This window comes from Diadema setosum, chromosome 2, assembly GCF_964275005.1.
Source record: "Diadema setosum chromosome 2, eeDiaSeto1, whole genome shotgun sequence".
Lineage (NCBI taxonomy): Eukaryota > Metazoa > Echinodermata > Echinoidea > Diadematoida > Diadematidae > Diadema > Diadema setosum.
The window spans coordinates 45152821-45173530 of NC_092686.1; the positions used below are offsets into that span (position 1 = coordinate 45152821).

The window sequence follows — 20710 nt, forward strand, 5'->3', positions numbered from 1 at the left end:
GTTATGACGTTTAGGGAATGTGAGTGTGAACCAGGAGGATGTTATAATAAGTACACAATCTCTTTGATGTGAACGTAGTAGGCCTATATGATTATGTATACTCAATACATGTACTCAGTACAGTGATACGTCAACTTGAAGGAAGCATATTCACATTGCACACCAAGACTTCGTCCCTCCTTTCTTGTAGGTCAATAGCTACTCAAAATATTACAATCTAAAGGAGCTAGTATCATCATCGCTGTATGTAAGCTGGTCACTTGCAAAAAGGAAAAACATTTGAATAGCTTGAAAAGAGCTATACACTTTGAGACGCTTATTTTGTTTTGTATCAATTCCATCAAAACATAAGCAGTGTGCATCGTTGAGTTCGAGGTCATGAAAGTGCAATACATCTATTGGCATTTTGCAGGATGTTCAGTGCTAACTTCATCGTTTCGCATAAGCAAATTAGGGTATAACAATATCCTACATTAAGCCGGAAGAGCAAATTGATGTATTGTAACTGTTCCAGCATTGTTGTCATGACGCTCTACCAATGATGGATACCCCTATAAAATCTCTTCGCGCTCTTCACAAAATGCAACAGGGCTATGGAATCAAGATGTATTCTTTTATGTGGGGAATCCCCTCTTTCACACCGGGGTCATTCCACGAGACCGACACCTATCGAGTCTGCCATTAGAAAAAGGTCTAAGAGGCCCAGCCCACGAGTCATACAGCCCATGAGTTCGACACTATAGGCAAATTAGGTTCAAGAGTTTGACATTACAACATGGGATATGATTTTTTTCGGTCGTCGTGAACCTTGTTCGTTTAGTGTCGAACTCATGGGCTGTATGACTCGTGGTCTGTATAACTCGTGGGCTGTATGACTCGTGGGCTGTATGATTTGTGGATGTCGGTCTCGTGACGTGCACCCTTTCACACCCACATAAAACAGTTGCCCAATGAATGCATCAATCACCCTGGTGAATCATAATCGCGGTGTTGTTTCCATGAGTATACACACAGCCGTTCCGCAGTAAGCCATGTTTTGACTACAACTCAAATTACATCATGGAAACATTTTGTGTGTCATATTCTCGATCGTGAAGTGTTGTGGATTTGAAGTGCGTGGCGTACACTTGTAAAATCTGGAGCTCACGGTTTGTCTAAACACCTTGTTCTAATTGCTTTCTTCATCGACGGTAAATATCAAGCCGTATTCTAATTGCCGTTACAAAAGTCAGACCACCTGCGACGTTGATCACTAAACTTAACATTTGCAAGCACAGTGTTGAACATAAAGTCATGTCTAGGAGTCAAGGTGTGCCACCCGCGAAACGCCAACGAAAACACGGTATGCGCGGCATCGTGAAACGACTGGAGAGGAGTTCCGCGAAAATCGAAATTGAGGAACACATTTATTGGGGACAGAGCGCTCGAATGCACCGTTCAACCGTGAGCAGAGCGATGGACGCGAGGGTGGATGATCTTACCGACTTCATGCATGTGGGTATGGAATCCCGTTTTATTACTCGAATATAACCTTATAAATCAGAAGTAGATAAAATGAAATAACAAAATTTATGCGTGAAGGGGGGGGGGGGGGGAGGGGGGCACAGAGAGAATGTCAAGGCATTGTATACACATACACATACGTATAGGATATATATATATTACGATACCGCATGTAGGTTGAGAGGAGTATTGTGGATAACGTGTCTTTTGACAAGGACACAATAGTGCAATATCTGTGTCATAAGCCCCTTATAAAGTGCAATAAGTATTGGTGGAGATGAAAATTGGGCTTAACTTTTTGTGAGATACCAAGAGACAACTTGTGAAATTACACAGAGCATACCATTCTAAGAGGAATTCCAAGTTTATTAGAGGTCTTGGAATGGCTGAGGCATAAAAAAAAAAAACAAAGTAAAACAAAGCGATTCTAATAAAAGGTAGGTCCCACCGTTTATTAGGATTGCTTTGTTTTGGATATATCAGCCATTTCAAAACTAATGTCCATCAAATAAACCGTGAATCTCTTTTGAAATGTCATGCCGTTTCATGCATTCCATATAGACAGGGTTTTTCATTATATCTCACCAAAATATATTAGAAATATGAGGTTCTCTGGAAAGACACCAGAAACCACTTCACCGACATCGTCAGAGACCACTTCGGCATTGAACTTGGATGTCCTCTCAGGGATAGAAGATCAAAATTCAGGTTTTACGATTAGTATTATAGACGACAGCATCAAAATTTAAGGTTTTACAACAGTGATTTCACATTTATAGTAATGCTTCCTTATATGGCACTTAGGAACCTATAGAGGACATCAAAATCTAAGGTTTTACAACAGTGATTTCACATCAATGATGCGCCCTTACATAGCACATGGGAAAGAACACTCTCAGACGTTAAAAGACACGCCGAATTAATCTTTTATTCATTTTCCACAATTTGTGTATTGTGTAAAGGACCAAGGTAAAACCAGAATTTGAAAAAAAGAACTCTCTCTTCCAGAGGCGTCCAGAGTTGGAATCACTTAGCTCATGATTTGAAAAGTGAGCTTTCTCTGTCCAGTTTCAAACGAGCTCTTGATATTTTCTCTGCTAGTGAAAGCAACTGCCAGGATTTTTTTCCTTTTTCTTTTTCTCTCTCTTTGATCTTGTTCAATGTTATAGCTTTGATATTTGTGTGTTTTATTCCTTTTCAGTTGTACTTTTGTTGTTGTTGTTGTTGTTGTTTCTTTACTTTTGTTACTTCTTCTATTTTTGGTATGCAGTGTGCATGTATTTCTGCTCTTTTTGTGTTTCTCACGGTTTTGCAGAAGAACAGCTTTGCTGAAGCAAACTGCCATTATTACATAGAATAAACTGAACTGATACCAATCATGAATGATACATACACAAACCGGAAAATGTTATGAGCGGAGGAAGTTGGAACTGTTGTGACGGATATGTCACGAGGTGCAGTTTTATGTTGCTCAAGTGAAGTGTGTGGTAAAGAGTATTATTAGAATTGCTTTTGGTACCGTACTGCCATCATTGTTATCATAATTTCGTTGACCCGTGTCTAAATGATTTCCGCGCCTTGAACATAATACTAGATGGTGCGTCATAGCACATTTTTCTCAATATCATTGTTTTATCAGCCCATACAAACATGAGTTAATCCTAAGCTCAAATGTGCTCAAAATTATCAAAGGAGTTGGTGGCAGTAGAAAGTTCTTAAAAAGCTGTTTCTTGGTGTTAGAGTGTGAAAGTTTTAAAAGTATGATAGAGCAAAATGAAGCCAATATACATGCATAATCTATAATAGCGGGCGGCAGTCTCATGAAAGAAAACGATAGAACAGAATAGAAGGCAGCAGCAATATGTAGTAGATAGTATCTGATTTTATTTGAAATGAAAAGCTGCGAGTATAGAAAGTATAACCTTGATCATTTGTTGCACCCACTGAAGCCCAAGGTTTTATCTTATCCACCCATTTCATTGTCCCCCTTCTTTATCTGCCTTCCCTTCATCATTTTCTGTATCCGTATCCGTCATTCCTTCTGGATATCAGTTTACATATTATTTCTTTCATATAGTTTCTCCTCGCAACATGCCTAGTCTTTAAACTGTTCCCGTCTCTTTCTCTAAAGGCTCAAAATTCAACTTCCACCATTTTGGGCTTTGCTTGCAATGATTACATCGAAAGGGTCTACCAAGAAACTTGTCTGGCTGATGAGAATAATCAGGATATTAAGCTGTTTTGGATTATCTTCAGATCAAGAGTGTAAAATGATAAAAATCGGTGTACACGACTTTTATTCATGAAAAGCCCTGCATGTTCCCGTAGTGGGTAGGTAAACGTTACGTAGCAATCGTATGATTAATCGTATGATATGATGGGCTGCATTCGATTCACTCCAGCGAGAAAGATCAGTGAATATTGTTATGGACTCGATTTGTCGATTATTTTATTGATTATAGAAAATTACGCTCTTGTACTTCCGGTGAACCTTCGTGGTTAATATTTCGTATTTTCATTGTTACCAAACTGAAATATTGTTGTCACTGCGTAATTTTATACATTTGTGTGAGTGTGTGTGTGTGTGTGTGTTTGCATTAGAGTACAGCACATTTCTAGTGACAGATAGGTGACAGTTTTACTGACAGTTTCAGGCGTGTGGAAACTATGGTTTACCTTTAAAAGTACGTTCTTCTCTATCTTGTCTAGACAGTCACACAACACTCGTTTACCTTTGATACAATGTGCATGCACACGCATACCCACGCACGCACAAAATCTTTCCGATGTGGGACTCATACTGCAGTATACAATTTTAGTAATGGTACCGGCATTCCACGCTGGCTGAGGATTTTCATGTAATCCGCCCTCTATTTCTCTATAGGTTCTCTGTGAAGAACTCTCCGTGATCAGTTGTTTCGTTTCAGAACTTCCCTGAATGTTTCACCACATTAAGTACACTGTGTAACAAAAATAAATAAATGAATAAATAAATAAGCAAATAATGACAAATTCACAGACACAGGCATATAACCAACACCGTCAAAAACATAATCTCCAGTGGCCGGGTAATACTAATGTGAAACTTTATTAGAAGTAAATTATCCAACAAATTATATATGCTGATAATGGGATATGCTGCATACGCAATTTGTCACTGTTCTGGCAGGGGATCGGGTGATCATGGTTCTGGAGAAGATGTCTGATATACCCGAGGAATATCGGATAGGAAACAGTAAATGGAACGTGTTTGACGTGCAACGTGACGTCAAAGCAGCCCCACGTCCTAATGCCTTCTGTTCGCCAGCTGCCTACATGGGCATGACAACTGACCAGCTTCAGGTTCCCGAGGGCCGCAGTCGGCTGCAAACAGCCAAACTCCTCGTCTCCATCCGCCAGATACTGTCCGTCTGGAACGTGGTCGATCTCGTCACATTCATCGAACTTTATCGCCGCAAATCAAGTGTCACCTGGGAAGACGCGAATTCTGTTCGTCGCTTCGTCGATGACTGCCTCAAAGGAGTCTACTGTGAGTTCTCTGGCGGGAAATTGAAGCTATACAGGGGCTTTGATGAAGAAGAAATCAGAAGGGAGATGAAGAGGAGATTTGCTGGTTGTAGGATGCAGCAGCCACGAAAGAGCAAGGTAATCGACATTGTTAAGGGCGCGCGTTTGGTAGAAACTGTAGAAGACATGGAAGCCATCTTGGATTCTATACTGGAGGAATCGACATCCAAGGAGGTGGTTGTCGGAGTGGATTGTGAAGGAGTAAATCTCGGTAAGTTTTAGCTTGTAAAAGAGAAAATCAATCAATGGCATACCTTAGAAACTTGTTTTTGTTCAATGATTGTTAAAAAATGATTCCCTTGTTAAAGGGTGTGTACAGTTCTGGTTGAGGTGAGGATTTAGCTTTTAACATTTTGCAAGATATTCAGAAACCACTCTATGAGATGTCAAAGAGCATGCAATTCCATAGGGTATCAAAAGTTTATTTGATGAAAAGCGGTTTTGAAATGGCTGAGATACCCCAAAACAAGGTGAAACAAAGGGATCCTAATAAAGTTGTGGCCTGTCGCCTTTTATCATTACCACTTTTTTGGATATCTCAGCCATTTGAAAACCAATTTTCATCAAATAAACGTTGAACCCTTCTTAAAATTACATGCTCTTTCATATTTCATAAGAGGTTTCTAATTATCTTACTTAGGAATGTGCAAAACATGAATCCCCACCTCAACCAGTACTGTACACTCCCTTAATGACACAGATGTGATACGTCAAATTTGATTGTCAATTTTTGAGTAACTTTGTCATTTTTTCATTTCCCAGGTAGTTGGGGTTCTCTCACACTCCTACAGCTTGCTACCATGGATGGTCACGTGTACATCTTTGACATTAAAAAGAATCCAAACCTTCTCACAGGAAAACTGAGACGGCTGCTAGAAAATCCCAAGATCATCAAGGTATACATGTATTGCTTCATATTGTGAATTCATATGAATTTGTGATGTCACAATATCGTGTAATTTATGAAAAAAAAATACCACTGATGTCTATGGCGACCTGTTGAAAATGCGACACAATTCTTCTCATTCCTTAACCATTCCTTACTTTCATTAGTATTTTTGAGTTGCATTTGCAGTTTTCTGTATTTTATAGCGAATTAATAAGTAAGTGAAAATGCATGTTAATGATAATTATATAATATATAACATCATGATATATATTGTACATATATATATATGCATATATATATAATGTGTATATGTATATATATATATATATATATATATATATATATATATATATATAATATATATCATATCATCCATCTTTCTTCAAGACTTATTTCTAATCCAATATACTTGTATATAGACCTTTCAACCAAAAAGCGCTAAATCCATTGATAAAAATTGGATTTAGCGCCTTTTGGAAGCAAGCTCATATATAAATAGGGGGACCTACATTGAATAGGGTGCTGTTCGTTGTTCCGAAGGTTCGTTAATCCGAAATACAGAAATTCCCTATACCTAGTGGTTCGTTAATCCGAAAATGAAAAAGGGTTCGTTAATCCGAACATTAGTGGCGTTATTCCGAAGGTTCATTATTCCGAAGATTTGTTGATCCGAAAATGAAATTCGGCATAACGAACCTTCGGAATAACGAACTGTAACGACTGAATATAAGCAAATTATATACTAAAAGTGAAAGCATTGAAGAAACAAGGCAAGATTATGTAAAAGAAAAAAGAATAACATGGGAAAACAGATAGCATTGGTACAATATGAACACAAGCTCAATATCATAGTTCTGTTCTGTGTGGTTGATCGAAAAATGGTGTGCGCGTTGTTGTTGTGTTGCATATAACCCAAAATGATTATTGACAATTCAGAATAGAATGATAGATACCAATACTTTATTTATGATAAGAAAAATACATACTTTGAATACCATTATACAAATATTGAGAAGACCCATATTTTCATATTAAAAGATATAAAATGAATTCATCAGCACTTAATAATCAAGGTATCTTATACTGTCTTTAGAAAGTATCTACTCAAATTTTTTTTTTCCCAAAAGCGAACCAGTATGACGTAACGAGTATTTAAATTTGTCAGTTGAAAAACGCCATTGATGAATTTTATTTGACGATCTTTTATGATATATGATTTCTGATATAGTTATATATCACTATCGTATACATATCACTTTAATGCATATAGTGCAAATTGTCATGGGTATCTTATTAAAAACAAAACCAACCAAAAAACTGATTTCTTTTTTCTCATGTTTGATAGGTTCTAACCAACAACAGAGCCCTGAGGAACACCGGCAGTTAGTTTATTTTCGAGTAGCATGATTGTGATGTTTTATTTAATTTTGAATAAATGATGTGTGTCAACTTTATGTTGACAAATTTATGTCTGTATAGCAATTTGCAATAAATAACTAACAACATAGAGTGGACGAATTTATCTTGGATGACTCATGTGTTACCCCTATGTCTTTTCCATCAAAGGTTATTCACGACTGTCGCAGAGACTCGGCCGCTCTCAGATGTATTCAATACAACATCCAGCTGGCTGGAGTTTTCGACACATCGGTATGAAACATCAGGAAGCATTTTGCCAAAACAGTACAATTTGTTAAAGTCTGCCAATAAATGTTTTTCCAGGCTTTCACCAAAGGAGATGGAGCGGAAATTTTTGATTGTTAGCATTTCGTCATGACAGCTAATTCTATCCCATTATTTACATTCCAAAGCAAGAGCACATTAATTCCCTCATGCAGTATAGAATTGTGAAATTTAGAAATGAAAAGGAATAAGGATAGCATTTTGGTCAACACAATCTTCATTTCATTGATCTCTACCCGAACAGGTTGCCTACTCAACAATCATGGAGCAATGCAATAAGATTGGAAGACCCTATCGCATCGGTCTAAAGGCGCTTTGTAGCGTTCTTGGGGAGGACACAACCTTCAAAGATGATGCCATCTCTGAGAGTATGACAAGAGACAAGCAGTTTTGGGCACGGCGCCCTCTGACGGCTGACATGAAGAATTATGCGGCCGCCGATCCAGCTCATCTCATACCTCACGTGTATCAGGCCCTGGATGGGTACTAATAACCAATACAGTGACACGACATTTTCTCCTGCGACAATTGCTCCAGTCTTCTTGCGACAATTCCTCCCGTCTTATTTTCTCCAAAGACTTAGGGTTCGGGTTGTGATAGGGTGTTAGGTTTAGTTTGATTCGATGATTAGGATTAGGGTTAGGGTTGTGTTCGTGGGCAGAATTTATGACTGTACAGATATTTCATTAGGGGAGCAATTGTCGCAGGAGCAAATGTCATGGAACCAGTAGCATGATATAAAGTTTATTGTTTGTTGTTGTTGCTGTTTTCAATTTTGAACATGTAGAAACCATTAGACAATAATTTAGTTACCGAAAGTTGGCAATGTCATTATTGCCTTCCATCCACAAAGTCATGAAGCACAGTTTTGGTGGAATATCCCGAAATTTGTATCAGAGAAGTGCAGTAAGTCTGTCATCTATGGAGCCTGGGGCCTGGGGGAGACCAAGCGGGGGAAGGATGTGGGAAGAGGTATCCCCCTCACGAGGGAGCTTTTGCATCTTTGTAATTGCAATTCAACGATCTGGTGCACACTTTTGGTAGAATATGTAATGTAGTGTAAAAATGCATGGAGGGGAGGCTAATATAGCAGAGGGAGGGTGTGGAAGGGGATGTCCACCAACCCCTCCCAGTTAAAGAATTGAAATGAAAATATCTCGTACACACATTTATCGTGTTTATGATGGAATAGTCGGGAAATTTTCAATCAAAAAAAACAAACAAACAAACAAACTAATCTATGGATAGTAACCGAGCGGGCAGGGAAGGATGAATTGAAAGAGGATATTCCCCTTCCCACATGAGGAAACGTTTGAATTCGTCGGAATTGAAGTGACAGATCTGGCCCCTGTTTCATAAAAGATGTTAGGATGTCAACTCTTGCTGGAATGACAACTTTCCATGGTAACAGCCAATCAGGAAGCCGCATTCTCGTCGCAACCATGACAATTGACATTCCAGCAAGATTTGTCATCATATCAACTTTTTATGAAACGGGGCCCTGGTGCACACTTTTTGATGAAATATTCGGAAATTTGTCAGTCTCAAAAGTGTATGGGAGGGGACCTAACGGGGGATGGAGTGGGAAATTCGGGAAATTGTCAATCAAGAAAGTTACTAAAATCTATGGATAGGAAAGCGATCGAGGAAGGGCCCCACCCCCCCCCCACGAGAGAGATATTTTGCATTTTTCAGGATTGAAATTCAACAATCTGGTGTACGTTATAGATAAAATATATGTACAGTTTTTCTACAATTAAAAAACAAGAAATTTTTCCGCATTTGGGAGTTATTTGGAGGCAAAATGACATGTTTGCCCGGCCACCTTATTTTCATGGAGGGGGCGGGGGAGTGGTTTGAAACTGCCCCCTTTGCCCTACAGGATCGATTCCACGCATACGAGGGAGCAATTGCACTTTTAGAATTCAAATGAAAATAACTGTATGTCGTAAACACATTTTTGATGGAATTTGGAAATTGTTAATACCCAAAGTGTGCTATACATCATATGGAGGAGAATCAAGCAGGGAAATGGTTGATTAAATGAAAATAATAATCCTCTCCCATAAGGAGGCTTGCCTAGTACCTCATTGCCCCTCTCACACGAAGAAACTTGTGCATAATCAAACTGAAGTGACAGACCTGGTGCACATTTTTGACGAAATATTCTGAAATTCGAAAATATATAAGTGGAATACTAAGTCCATGGGAAAATGATCGCGGGGGGGGGGGGGGGGCGGTATGGGAAGGGGTATCCTCTCCCGCGCGAGGAAGATTTTGCAATTTCATCGGTGAAATTAAAAAATCTGGTGCACACTTTCGGTAAAATATTTGGACAGTTTCTATCAAAAAGGCAAGAAAATTAGCCACATCTCGGGAATTAAGGCGGGGCAACTGCTTCCCTCCCTCCCCCTTCCTCCCCGTCCTCTCCCCTTCCTCCCCCTCCTCCCCCCCCCCCCCCCAATCGATGCTCCTGGTTCCCGGCCCTGGTTGAATACATGAAGTCACAAGCCTTATTCCCTTTGAACCCATGTTTGATGCCGCTACTCAAAACCATTCAAGCATTGTGTTAAATATTATGACCTGATATGAAGATTATTGATTCACGTCTCACGTCCGAGGAAGATTATGTCTTCACAATGGTAATTACTTTCGCCTTCCCTAATTATAAAAGATGAGCGGTATACAAGATAAAGACAAGGATATGCGCGAATAGGAATTTCGGAAGATTGATGAAATAGAAATAAAAATTATTCGACTATTATAATGTCTGGACAAAAATCGGACACATTGATTTATAATCAGAAAGGTTATTAAATCTGCTCTCCAGGAGGATACAGTTTCGAACACTTTTAAAACATACAGCTCTAATATCCACATTGGGGCATATTTCTTGACGGGATTGACTTTCTTGTATGTTTTATGACACGTTGAAATTTCATTCCATTTAAGCAAAATATACCCAACATAATGTTACATTTCAAAATGAATCTTTAGATTGCTCAGAAAGATGGCGGCATCAAACAGAGATCATAAAATGCACACATGCACCTCTGGAATTAGTTTGTGCATCCCTAGAAAACTGACAGCTTATTGAATAACAAGGCCGGTTGGAACTACATCTCTTGAACCTCTTTGGATATACCATACAGACTATCCGGCAGTAAAAGATAAATGAACGATAGAGAAAGAAAACGGTCAGATCACTTTAGGCAAGCGTTAAATGTTGCAAGATGAGGTGAAACATTTCATGCGACTCGAAATGTTAATTCTAATATTTATGAAATTGAGATATTATGATATAGTCAGATATCAAATATTTTCTGGAGAGCAAAGTCTGTTGCAATACAAAGTTACTTTATACTATATACCTGTCACGTAATTAAGATAGGTCTTATCGGTTTTTACTCTCAGAATGATCAGTCCGTTTTGGCGGGACTACTTCGATGCCAGGTGCAAGGACGCCATCCGTGGGCTGTAACCTGCTGACAGAGTACTCTCCCTGCAGATTCGAATTCTCAAGAGATACTAGTGATCCCTCATGACTGAGTTGAAAGCAGAAAACTGCCCCACTGCAAAGGACCCATGCTAGCTTACACCGTTAGTTGTTTTCATGCGTCCGCCACGAAGAGTCACCGGATGCATTATGTTTTCGGATTGTCCGTCCGTCAGTCCTTCCGTCTTTCCGTTATTCCGTCAGTAATATAGATTTGGTGAGCCGTTAGAGGTGTCCAAATAGAACTTGACATATTATATGAGTGGAAGAAGCTGTGCCTATCAACTTGCGGGAGCATGCGTTTGTATTACGAGATAAAGATTTTCTTGTTAAGATTTTTGGTCATGGGGTCAAAGGTCATAAGAGTTGAAAGTCAGATTATAATGCTAGAATTACACTGATTAACGCTGAAATTACATTAACTAATTTATGCTGTACGAAAATGTCTCAACTGAAGGATACAATTAATCAAATTTGGTATATGCATTCATTACCATACATTTATTGTTTCTGTAGACAAGTATTTGGGCCTTGGTGTTTAAAGGGATCGTATAGTCATGGTTGAGACCTGACTTCAAGTTTCTAACATTTTTGGTGAGATAATGAGAAACCTCTATGAAATATGAAAGAGCATCTAATTTTAAGAGAAAGTCAGCATATATTTGATGAAAATTCGTTTTGTAATGGCTGAGATACCCAAAACAGAGTGATTCTAATAAAAGGCGGGACCCACGTTTTATTACGATCGCTTTGTTTTACTCTGTTTTGGATGTCTCAGCAATTCCAAACCCGATTTTCATCAAATAAACTTTGAATTCCTCTTGGTAATGGTATGCTCTGTACTATCTCATAAGTGGTTTCTTGGTATCTCACAAAAAGTTAAAAGCCTAATCCTCATGTCCACCAATACAGTACCATCCCTTTAAGGTCAAGTGAAACTGCTAAAATTTCTCCGTTTTTTTTTTTTTTAGATTTTGAAAGTGACTCAGTGTATTGTCATAAAATTGGTATATATTGCCAGATATAATGATTTAAGGGAAAGTTGTGGGTTATCGGGTTAATGGTAAAGCGTCAAAGCTCAAATGAAAAGTGCTTCAAGGAATGTAATCCATATTAAAACCACTAAACGCGTTTGTGTTGGTGCATTAAATTTTCAAACATTGTGATTTCCATGTCTTGCCAACCAAATGAACCTGTCATCTCACATTGCCTATAGATAGACGAATTGGAGAATGATACGGAGGCATACCAGTCATCATAGAGACATTCTAGTTTCTAAATGCACTCATAACCGATCTAATAAAGTAGTGTTTATTTGTGAAGACTGATGGAAGATTGATGGTTGAACATAAAGTTATCTGTATGCGAATTCTTAACACAAAATTGAACACACTTCTGTACTACATGTTTCTGATTACCTGTTTTCATTATGCATCTGACAAGACGGCTTGAAACCCATATTCAGCTGCACTATACCTGTTCTTCCATGGGGTTCAATTGTATGTATTTGGGCCGACCACTGTTGCGATTTATGCACATTGCTCTATGCGATGAATGAATGAATCGGGATCTTTTACGTGTGTTGGTTGTGACTACCTCATACAATGGACCTCCATTTTTATGTCCTATCCGAGGGACCGAGTATTTTGTCTGTACTATGGAGGGGACCTCGCCGTCCTGCTTGGCATGTAACTTATATACTAAAAGAGGAACAAAAACATGTCATGTAATACATGTATCAGTTTACTTGAAGAAAGATCAGTCCGTTTTGGCGGGCCTGGTCGCCTACTGTAAACTGGTCGCCTACCTCCAGCATCAAACAATTTTTGGCAACGCATCGACAACCAATCCGCAACCTAACGTGCATGCTAACCCCCAAAATTTTGATGGGCGACCGGCTGCCGACCCGGCTCCAGCTATTATTTTGCAATCCATATGATGACCGGTTGGAGAGCGCTTTGCCATTAACAACAGCAGCAACAACAATAATGATAATAGATAGGCGACTGCTCGCAGAAAGGTTTGCCAATGGTCGGCAACTTATTGAAGACCACTAAAAATTGGCCACCGATTGGTTGCTGATTGTCGTTTCGGACTCGACAACACTTACTACAGGATTACAAATAATAATAATAAATATGTCCGCGCATGAACGCAGGCACACTAGAAAAGGCAACTTGTTGTCGGACCCCCCAAAAAATCATCTTTAGAGGTTTAAAGTGAGTTATTCACCTCTGAATTTTGTTCTGGGTCACGTGCGTTGTTTGTGATACGCTCCCTTTTAGAATACATGTATACACGAATTCTTTTGGTTTTGTCTAAGTCACATTCTAAACAATACTATTGCATTGCACGATTGTTAGCTAGCCTGAGTGTTATGGAAATAGTTGATTATTACTCGGGGAAAAAAAAAACAAGTGCTGAAAGTGGATCATTTGAACTCCCATTGCCATAATACTAAATTGCCGATATCTTCAAGGAAAACAGGCAGCAACGGTCTTAACGTAGATTTACGTGTAAAGATCTTAAACAACTATTATTATGATAATGGTCACAGATGACAAATTATCCAACCAGTGTAGCACTTCAAACCTCAGTGATTTAATTGTCTCCGTTACGACAGTAGTGATCATCGAAGTTTGTTATTGTACATAGCTCTCATGTGAAATAGTAATCTGAATGTATGTATTTTTTCTCATGTAACTGTATACATAGTGCATATTGTTTAGACCCCTCTGTAAAACAACGCTATTACGATAGCAGCGCTGAGTAGGGTCGTCCCTCCGTTAAAGTATCCATTTTCATGTACACTGTATCTTTGCTTGTATGATTATCTTTCTATGACGGATAATAAAATACAATATAATACAACCTAAGTTACCGTTTAACACAACATTTAAGCATCGATTTTTTTTTTTCATGTACATGTACTATATTTTGATAATTCATTGCCACAATCGTGACGGTATCCAGCAGTCTGTTTGTTTGTTTGCTTGTAACCATTAGAGTTCACCATAATGTGCAACATTATGGGATCTTCATGACCATCTTTAACCAAAACCGGGGGTTACTGCAGAAAACATCCGAAAACCATGCTGTAGAGTTCAAGTCTATAGATGTAAGAGAAACATAAACAGTGTAGTTGACGGCTGAACCGTTTCCCCTGATGGTATACGTAGTCATAAGGGATAGTACAGTTTTGGTTGAGATGGGAATTAGGCTTTTAAATTTTTGCAAGATACCAAGAAAACACTTATGATATAGTACAGAGCCTACCGTTTTAAGAGGAATTCAAAGTTTATTTGATGAAAATCGGATTTGGAATAACTGAAACATCCAAAAACAAAGTAAAACAAAGCGATCGTTACAAAGTGTGGGTCCCACACTTTACTAGAATCGTTCTTTTTTGGATATCTCGGCCATTTCAAAACCAATTTTTATCAAATAAACATTGAATTCCTCATAGAATTGCATGCTCTTTCATATTTCATGTGAGATTTCTCATTATCTCACCTAAAAATGTTAGAAACCTGAAATTAGGTCTCAACCAGAACTGTACGATCCCTTTTAGTATATGTAATTTAACGCAGTATATTCCGTGACAACTCATGCAAGAGGTAACATAAGACAGGCCTGACATAATAACCTTCTGGGGGTACACGTGTAAGCATAATGATATTATAACAAACCTCGACTATCCATTTCATGAAAGACATGAAAGACCGATTTCCATCCGTGGAAAGAAAGGGATTTTATACACGGGACAAGAACAGTTCATAAGACTATATACAACACTGTCATAATTGAGAATCGCATGAGCAGCCCTTCGGGAACATTATACTTACTGTTTGCCATCATTGATACTTTGATCTTTCTGTCTTTCATACTCTGCTAACGTTGTGGCTGTCCATTTTCTTGTACAAATATTCTGTCCAAGTTTTCCAATTTCTGATTTTCTTGCACTTAACGAGTCTTTTTTTATCAGCCTCTAAAGAAAAAAATAAAGTTTATATAATCATTATAATTGATATCCAGCTTGTTTCTGACTTCACTTCTGGAGCCTCCTGGATATTGTATTCAAATTGTGTGTCACATCAGGATACCTTAATTCTCCTTTTTGAAATGCATCTTCATGTGTGCTCAATACACACATAGACCTACTCTTCTCAATTTTCGACGTTAAATGGAAAATGCTTGAAGTACAACTGTATACGATTTATTCAATGTTATCATTTTTAACGTTTTCTATACCAATTAGCAAAGTGTTATTTGGACTGGATGAAGGCCTTGAGACACATTTGCTATCTCCCCTCCCCTCTTGTTGTTGTTTCATTCCCCAACTCGAGTCAGCTGAGATATGGAAATGTGGAATTTCAAGATATCTAATACTAACACAATTTACTATCAATTTTCATTGTTTGTTGTTTTTATATTTGTTGTATATATAATTTTCGAGAGTATCATAGTAATTGAATTAAAAACATGGCAGTGACACGTTTGAAAGTGAATAGTATGGTTATCATATGGATTAAGATCATTTTGTGTAATAATTGTCATGGGTGAATTAAAGTTGATTTACAAGTCTATATGTATAAAAAAAAGATAAAACAATAGGTACAAAAGAATATTGACGATAACAATAGTGACAGTGATTTTACAAGAAGAATCAATGGTCCGTATTCAAAAGTATGTATTGGATGCAGAACTCTTGATCACAGTAACCCAGAGGTGATTTCAGCCTATAATGCAAAATACAAATGATTACACTCTTACGGACGGAAAGTAAGGCTTTAAATTCTTTTTTTTTTTTCATCTTGGAGAATGCAGTCACATCACCCATGCATTTAGAGAATTGAGTTCATCATTCCAGCTGAAATGGTTATATGCTTGTTTGTTTTTTCTCATTATTCAAAACAATCAATCATAGCATTCTTTCATTAACACACAATAAACAAGTCTCGGGACTTTTCATATCTATGTATGACATCTTTCTTATGACACCTGAAAATCATTATGACATTCTTACCAAGTATCACAAATGCCCCTTGTTAATGCCATCATTGCTATTGTCACTATAACACTTGAGAATGATTCATCGGAAAGATTTAATTGATGCTGTCTAAAACTTTTTTTTCGATAATATTTAAAATTCAGCCATGATTTGTCTGCATAACAACGAGAGGCTCGAGAGGTGATCACATCATCAAAGTACGTGTGTTGAATGTGATAGTGATGAATATACGCTCTGTTCATCTAATCAGTCAACAAGGAATGTGATGCCTTTTGTGTTTGTTGATTGCATGGGATGTTCTTAAATTTCTACAGTAGGTGATTTTCCCCGGAGAGTCAGACTCTGAACAGCATCAAACTGAGTGCGAGGCCCATGTCTAGTATGATATAATGACAATTCGAACACAAAGTGAAGAGATTAGGACTGAATCTGTATGACTAATAATAATTGTGACGACAGAAGTATACACATTGGACAGGCAAACATTCCTTCAGTTCAGACTATAATAGTCACCATCAATACACAATAATCATACAAAACCATCACTTTTTTTTTTTCAAATTTCCAAAAATTTCGATTTGTTTTCCTAATTGCCATGCCAATGGGAGACTTGTAAGTTGATGAAATCTTCACCTTGATTAATTTACATGTGTTTATGAGAATTATATCAATTTGGCATTAATGCTAATATGTGTTGTTTGAAGGTTTGCATGGTGAAGTTAATTAGGAAGAAAGATTTGCGGTGACACCATGTGTATGTAGTCCTTAACCGGATCGTAGTTTGGAAGAAGAGCTTAGAAAGAGGAGAAACGAAGAGGGAAGCGACATATGGGGGTTGTGAGGAGGGCAAAAAGTGAAGAGTGGGAGACAGTAATGGGCTGGAAGTTGAAGTTGCACTAGTGGAGACAGTAGAGAAAGGAACACAGAGAGTGGTAAGGAAGAATAGTGTGAGAATCAAGTAAGATATTCGGACATCGTTAGAAGGGGAAAGATGAGATAGAAGGGAAGAGGAAGAGGAAGGAGTTGAATGTTGGAGAATCATGGAGATAGGGAAGAGCAGTGAAGATTCATGAAACCAAGAGAACGAAGTCGGCGAACAGTGTGACTATGGAATGCGAATGAATGGAGAAAGGACGATTAACAGAAATAAGGAGGGGTAAGCAGAGGAGAAGTGAGAATATGCGGAGAGAAGGGAGAGAGAGAGAGGGGGGGGGGGGGCAATGAAAAGAAGAAAAGAACAAATTGAAATTCAAGACGTAAATTAGAGGGAGCTATTGTAGATCCTAGAATTAAATGCTGCTGCGGAAAAGAAAAATAAATGGAGAGGAAATTGATGACAGTTAAATCCTGAAAAGGTTCCTGTGGGAGAAATGCAAAAAATGAGAAATTAAAATAAGGTTAAAGTGTAGACCTGAGGAGAGAAGACAAGAAAAATAACCTGTAAAGAAATGTGTAAATTAAAACTAGTGGTCCTGAAAAGGACCGTTGGGTTGTATGGAAGGAAGAAATAAAAGAAGAAGAAAAGAAGAAAGAAGAGAACAGAACAGAAAGAAAAGAAAAGATAAGTAGTGTAGAAACAGACAAAAAGTGTAAGAGAGAGAGAGAGAGAGAGAGAGAGGAAAGAGAAATGAAACACTGAGTAAAGGTACACAGCTAGTGAAAGTAGAGCAAGAAGTCTAGTTATAAGAATAACTAGGAGAACCGAGGAACTTGACGTTTCGGGCAGGTTGACTGTCCTTCGTCAGAAGTGAAGCGTGATCTGAGGAGAGGCGGGCTATATATGGAGAATGCGGACCTAGATGGAAGAGGTCGGTCAAGGCGGGCTCGCAGGCGGGCTGAGCGTCGGCTGTTGGTGGAGTGTTGTGGTCGTTGATGCGTTCTATTGTTCTTTGGGTGTGTTAGTGGGGGAGTACATCTGTGATGTCTAACTTGGCTGTTAGTAGGTCGTGCCCGGAGATTGGAGTCCGGGTTGGTAGATGGGGTGGACGCCTGTGGTGTGAATGAATTGTGTCGGTGAGGGCGTCTTCTGGAACCAGCGATAGGTGTGGTCGTGAGTGGAAGGCGCGGTTGACGTCGTGGGCGCTGTTGTGAAGAGGTGGGGGAAGAATTATGAGAGGAAGAAGTAGAGGGGGGAATGTGCTGTGGAGAGAGTGTGTTGTTGTTGTCATTGTTGCTGTTTGATTGTTTGTTGATGAGAGGAAGCCAGATGTTGTTGATGTGGAGTCCAGTATCCTGTGTAACAGTGTCGTGTGTGTGAATTTCTATGGCTTCTCTGATGCGTCGTGTGTTCCAGTTTTTGATGGATGTGATGAGTTTGCTGTCTTCCCAGTTGATGCGATGTTCCGACTGTTGAGCGTGTTTCACGATGGCTGACTTTTCCCATTCCGAACGTCTGTAGCATGTTTTGTGTTCTTTCAGTCTGGTCTCTAGCGATCTCCCTGTTTCACCTATGTAGACTTTGCCGCATTCGCATGGGATACGGTAGACACCTGGTTGTTTGTGTCTGGAGTGCTTGTCTTTGTGTGAGTGCAATGAATTGTGAAGTTTGTTGGAAGATGAATGACGGACCTGGATGTTGGCGGACTTGAAGATGCGTTGTACACCGTAGTTTGTGCGAGGTGGCGCCGAGGTAGGGAAGATTTACAGTTGTGATGGGCTGTTCCTTGGCTGCTTGGTTGGGATGAGAAGGTGCTTGAGTGTTGATTTTGTGCTTGGGGTATTGGTTGATAGTGGTGAGTGTGTCTGTGATATGTTCGAGTTCTTGTCGAAGATGTTCTTTGTCGCTGATTTGATGAGCACGTCGGACGAGAGCGTTCGGTACTGACTGACGGACTGCTGGATGATGGAAGGAGCGGTAGTGAAGATATCTGTCTGTGTGAGTGGGTTTGCGGTAGACCTGGTGAGAGAAAGTGCCAGCGTTGGTCTTTGTGACGAGAACATCGAGGAAGGGGAGAGAATGGTTGTGTTCCGTTTCCACTGTGAATGAGATGTTGGAATGTTGTTCGTTGAGGTGTGTGAGGAAGTCGTCCAGTTGATCTGCTTGGTGTGGCCAGATGGTGAAGATGTCGTCGACATACCGGAGCCAGAGTGAAGGTTTGTGTTGTGCCGTGGCTAGTGCGTGACTTTCGAAATGTTCCATGTAAATGTTGGCAATGATCGGTGAGAGGGGGGAGCCCATGGCTGCGCCTTGTTGCTGTTTGTAGTGTGTGTCCCTCCATCGGAAGGAGGTAGAATTGAGACATGTGAGGAGGAGGTCGTGTATCTGTTGTGGTGTGAGTTGTGTTCTGGAAGAAAGAGAAGGGTCATCGGTGAGACGTTGTTTGATGATGTCACAGGCTTCGTTGACAGGAACGCTGGTGAAGAGTGATTCTACATCAAGGCTGACGAGGGTGTCTGTAGGGTTGATAGTAGTTTGAGAGAGAATGTCAATGAAGTGTTTGGAATTGTTAATGTGGTGTTCTGTGTTGCCAACGAGTGGCTGTAGAATGTCTGACAGGTGTTTGGCTGTTTCGTAGCAAGGGGAACCTCGTGTAGAAATGATGGGGCGGAGAGGCACTGATGGCTTGTGAATTTTGGGTTGCCCGAAGAGGATGGGACATCTGCTGGAGGAGGCACGGAGTCTAAAATAAAGCTGTTGAGGAAGGGCATTTGATCGATGAAGTTCGAGGAGCTTGGCGTTGAGTTTCCTCTCGGTGGCAGGAGTCGGGTCACGTTTCAGTTCGGTGTATGTGGGGGTGTGAAGGATGTCTTGTATCTTTTGTTCGTATTGTGTTTTGTCCATGACGACCGTGGCGTTGCCTTTGTCTGCTTGAATGATATGGATGGATGCGTTGCTTTGTAGAGTCTTCACCGCTGTTCGTTCTTCTTTGTTGAGGTTGGGCTGCGGTGGCTTAGCTGTGGAGAGAGCTTGAGTAACAAGGAGTCGAATGTTGTCGGCTGCGGCTTTGTTCAGGTATCTGAGCTTGGGTTCCGTTTGTTGTATGATTTCTGTGAAAGGAATCTTCTTGGGTGGTGTTGCGAAGTTAAGCCCAAGGGATAACACGTTGTGTTCGGCTTGTGTGAGGTTGTGCTGGCTTAAATTGACAACTGTGTTGCGGGCGGCGGGCGGCTTGTCTCGTGTGTATGTATGGGTATGGCTTTTATGTAGTGTGTTGAACTTCCGTATCTGCTTCTCTCTGGTGCGAAGGAAGGTGGTCCTTGCTGTGTGAGAGTTGAAGGTCTGTATCTTCTGGAGGTCGGCATGATGTAGTGTTTGTGACAAGTGTGTTTGTGAGGTGTTGATTTGTTGATCGATTGTGTGAAGTTCTTGTCGAGTATGGGCAATGCGTTCTCTGGTGAGGGAGAGGCCGGCTTGGTGAAGAATACGTCGAGCACGTGGAGTTTGTATGGTTGATTTCAGCTGTAGACCAGGAGGGATGATACTGTGATCTCGGCATCTTTTCAGAAAGGTGAGATGATTGGAGAGTTTAGATTGTTTGACTAGGTTCCGTTGAAGTAGGCGAGAAGATCGTTGAGTTTGCTCCCCGTAGAGCTCGGTTATGTGTTGTTTGAAGGTTTGCAT

General features: G+C 39.7%; 2 protein-coding genes across 2 annotated transcripts; one reads left to right on the forward strand and one right to left on the reverse strand.

Annotated features, from left to right (window-relative positions):
• Positions 1-1293: 1293 nt before the first annotated feature.
• On the forward strand, positions 1294-11123 carry LOC140246039 (uncharacterized). Its single transcript, XM_072325486.1, has 6 exons — positions 1294-1498; positions 4673-5285; positions 5837-5966; positions 7526-7609; positions 7887-8125; positions 11057-11123. The coding sequence occupies exons 1-6, from the start codon at positions 1294-1296 to the stop codon at positions 11121-11123; spliced, it is 1338 nt and encodes a 445-aa protein (XP_072181587.1).
• Positions 11124-18085: 6962 nt separating this feature from the next.
• LOC140245527 (uncharacterized) lies at positions 18086-20710 on the reverse strand. The gene is made up of 2 exons (XM_072325094.1): positions 18718-20710; positions 18086-18231 (listed from the first exon to the last, which is right to left on the reverse strand). Exons 1-2 carry the CDS (start codon positions 20708-20710, stop codon positions 18086-18088), a joined length of 2139 nt encoding a protein of 712 aa, XP_072181195.1.

Coding starts and splice junctions, on each gene's coding strand:
- LOC140245527 (XM_072325094.1), bottom strand. CDS start 20,710: ATGCAAACCTTCAAACAACACATAACCGAGCTCTACGGGGAGCAAACT. Junction 18,232..18,717: donor TCAAGTCCGCCAACATCCAG/GTCCGTCATTCA, acceptor TCTTCACAACAG/CGCCCACGACGTCAACCGCG.
- LOC140246039 (XM_072325486.1), top strand. CDS start 1,294: ATGTCTAGGAGTCAAGGTGTGCCACCCGCGAAACGCCAACGAAAACAC. Junction 1,499..4,672: donor TACCGACTTCATGCATGTGG/GTATGGAATCCC, acceptor CTGTTCTGGCAG/GGGATCGGGTGATCATGGTT. Junction 5,967..7,525: donor AAAATCCCAAGATCATCAAG/GTATACATGTAT, acceptor TTTCCATCAAAG/GTTATTCACGACTGTCGCAG.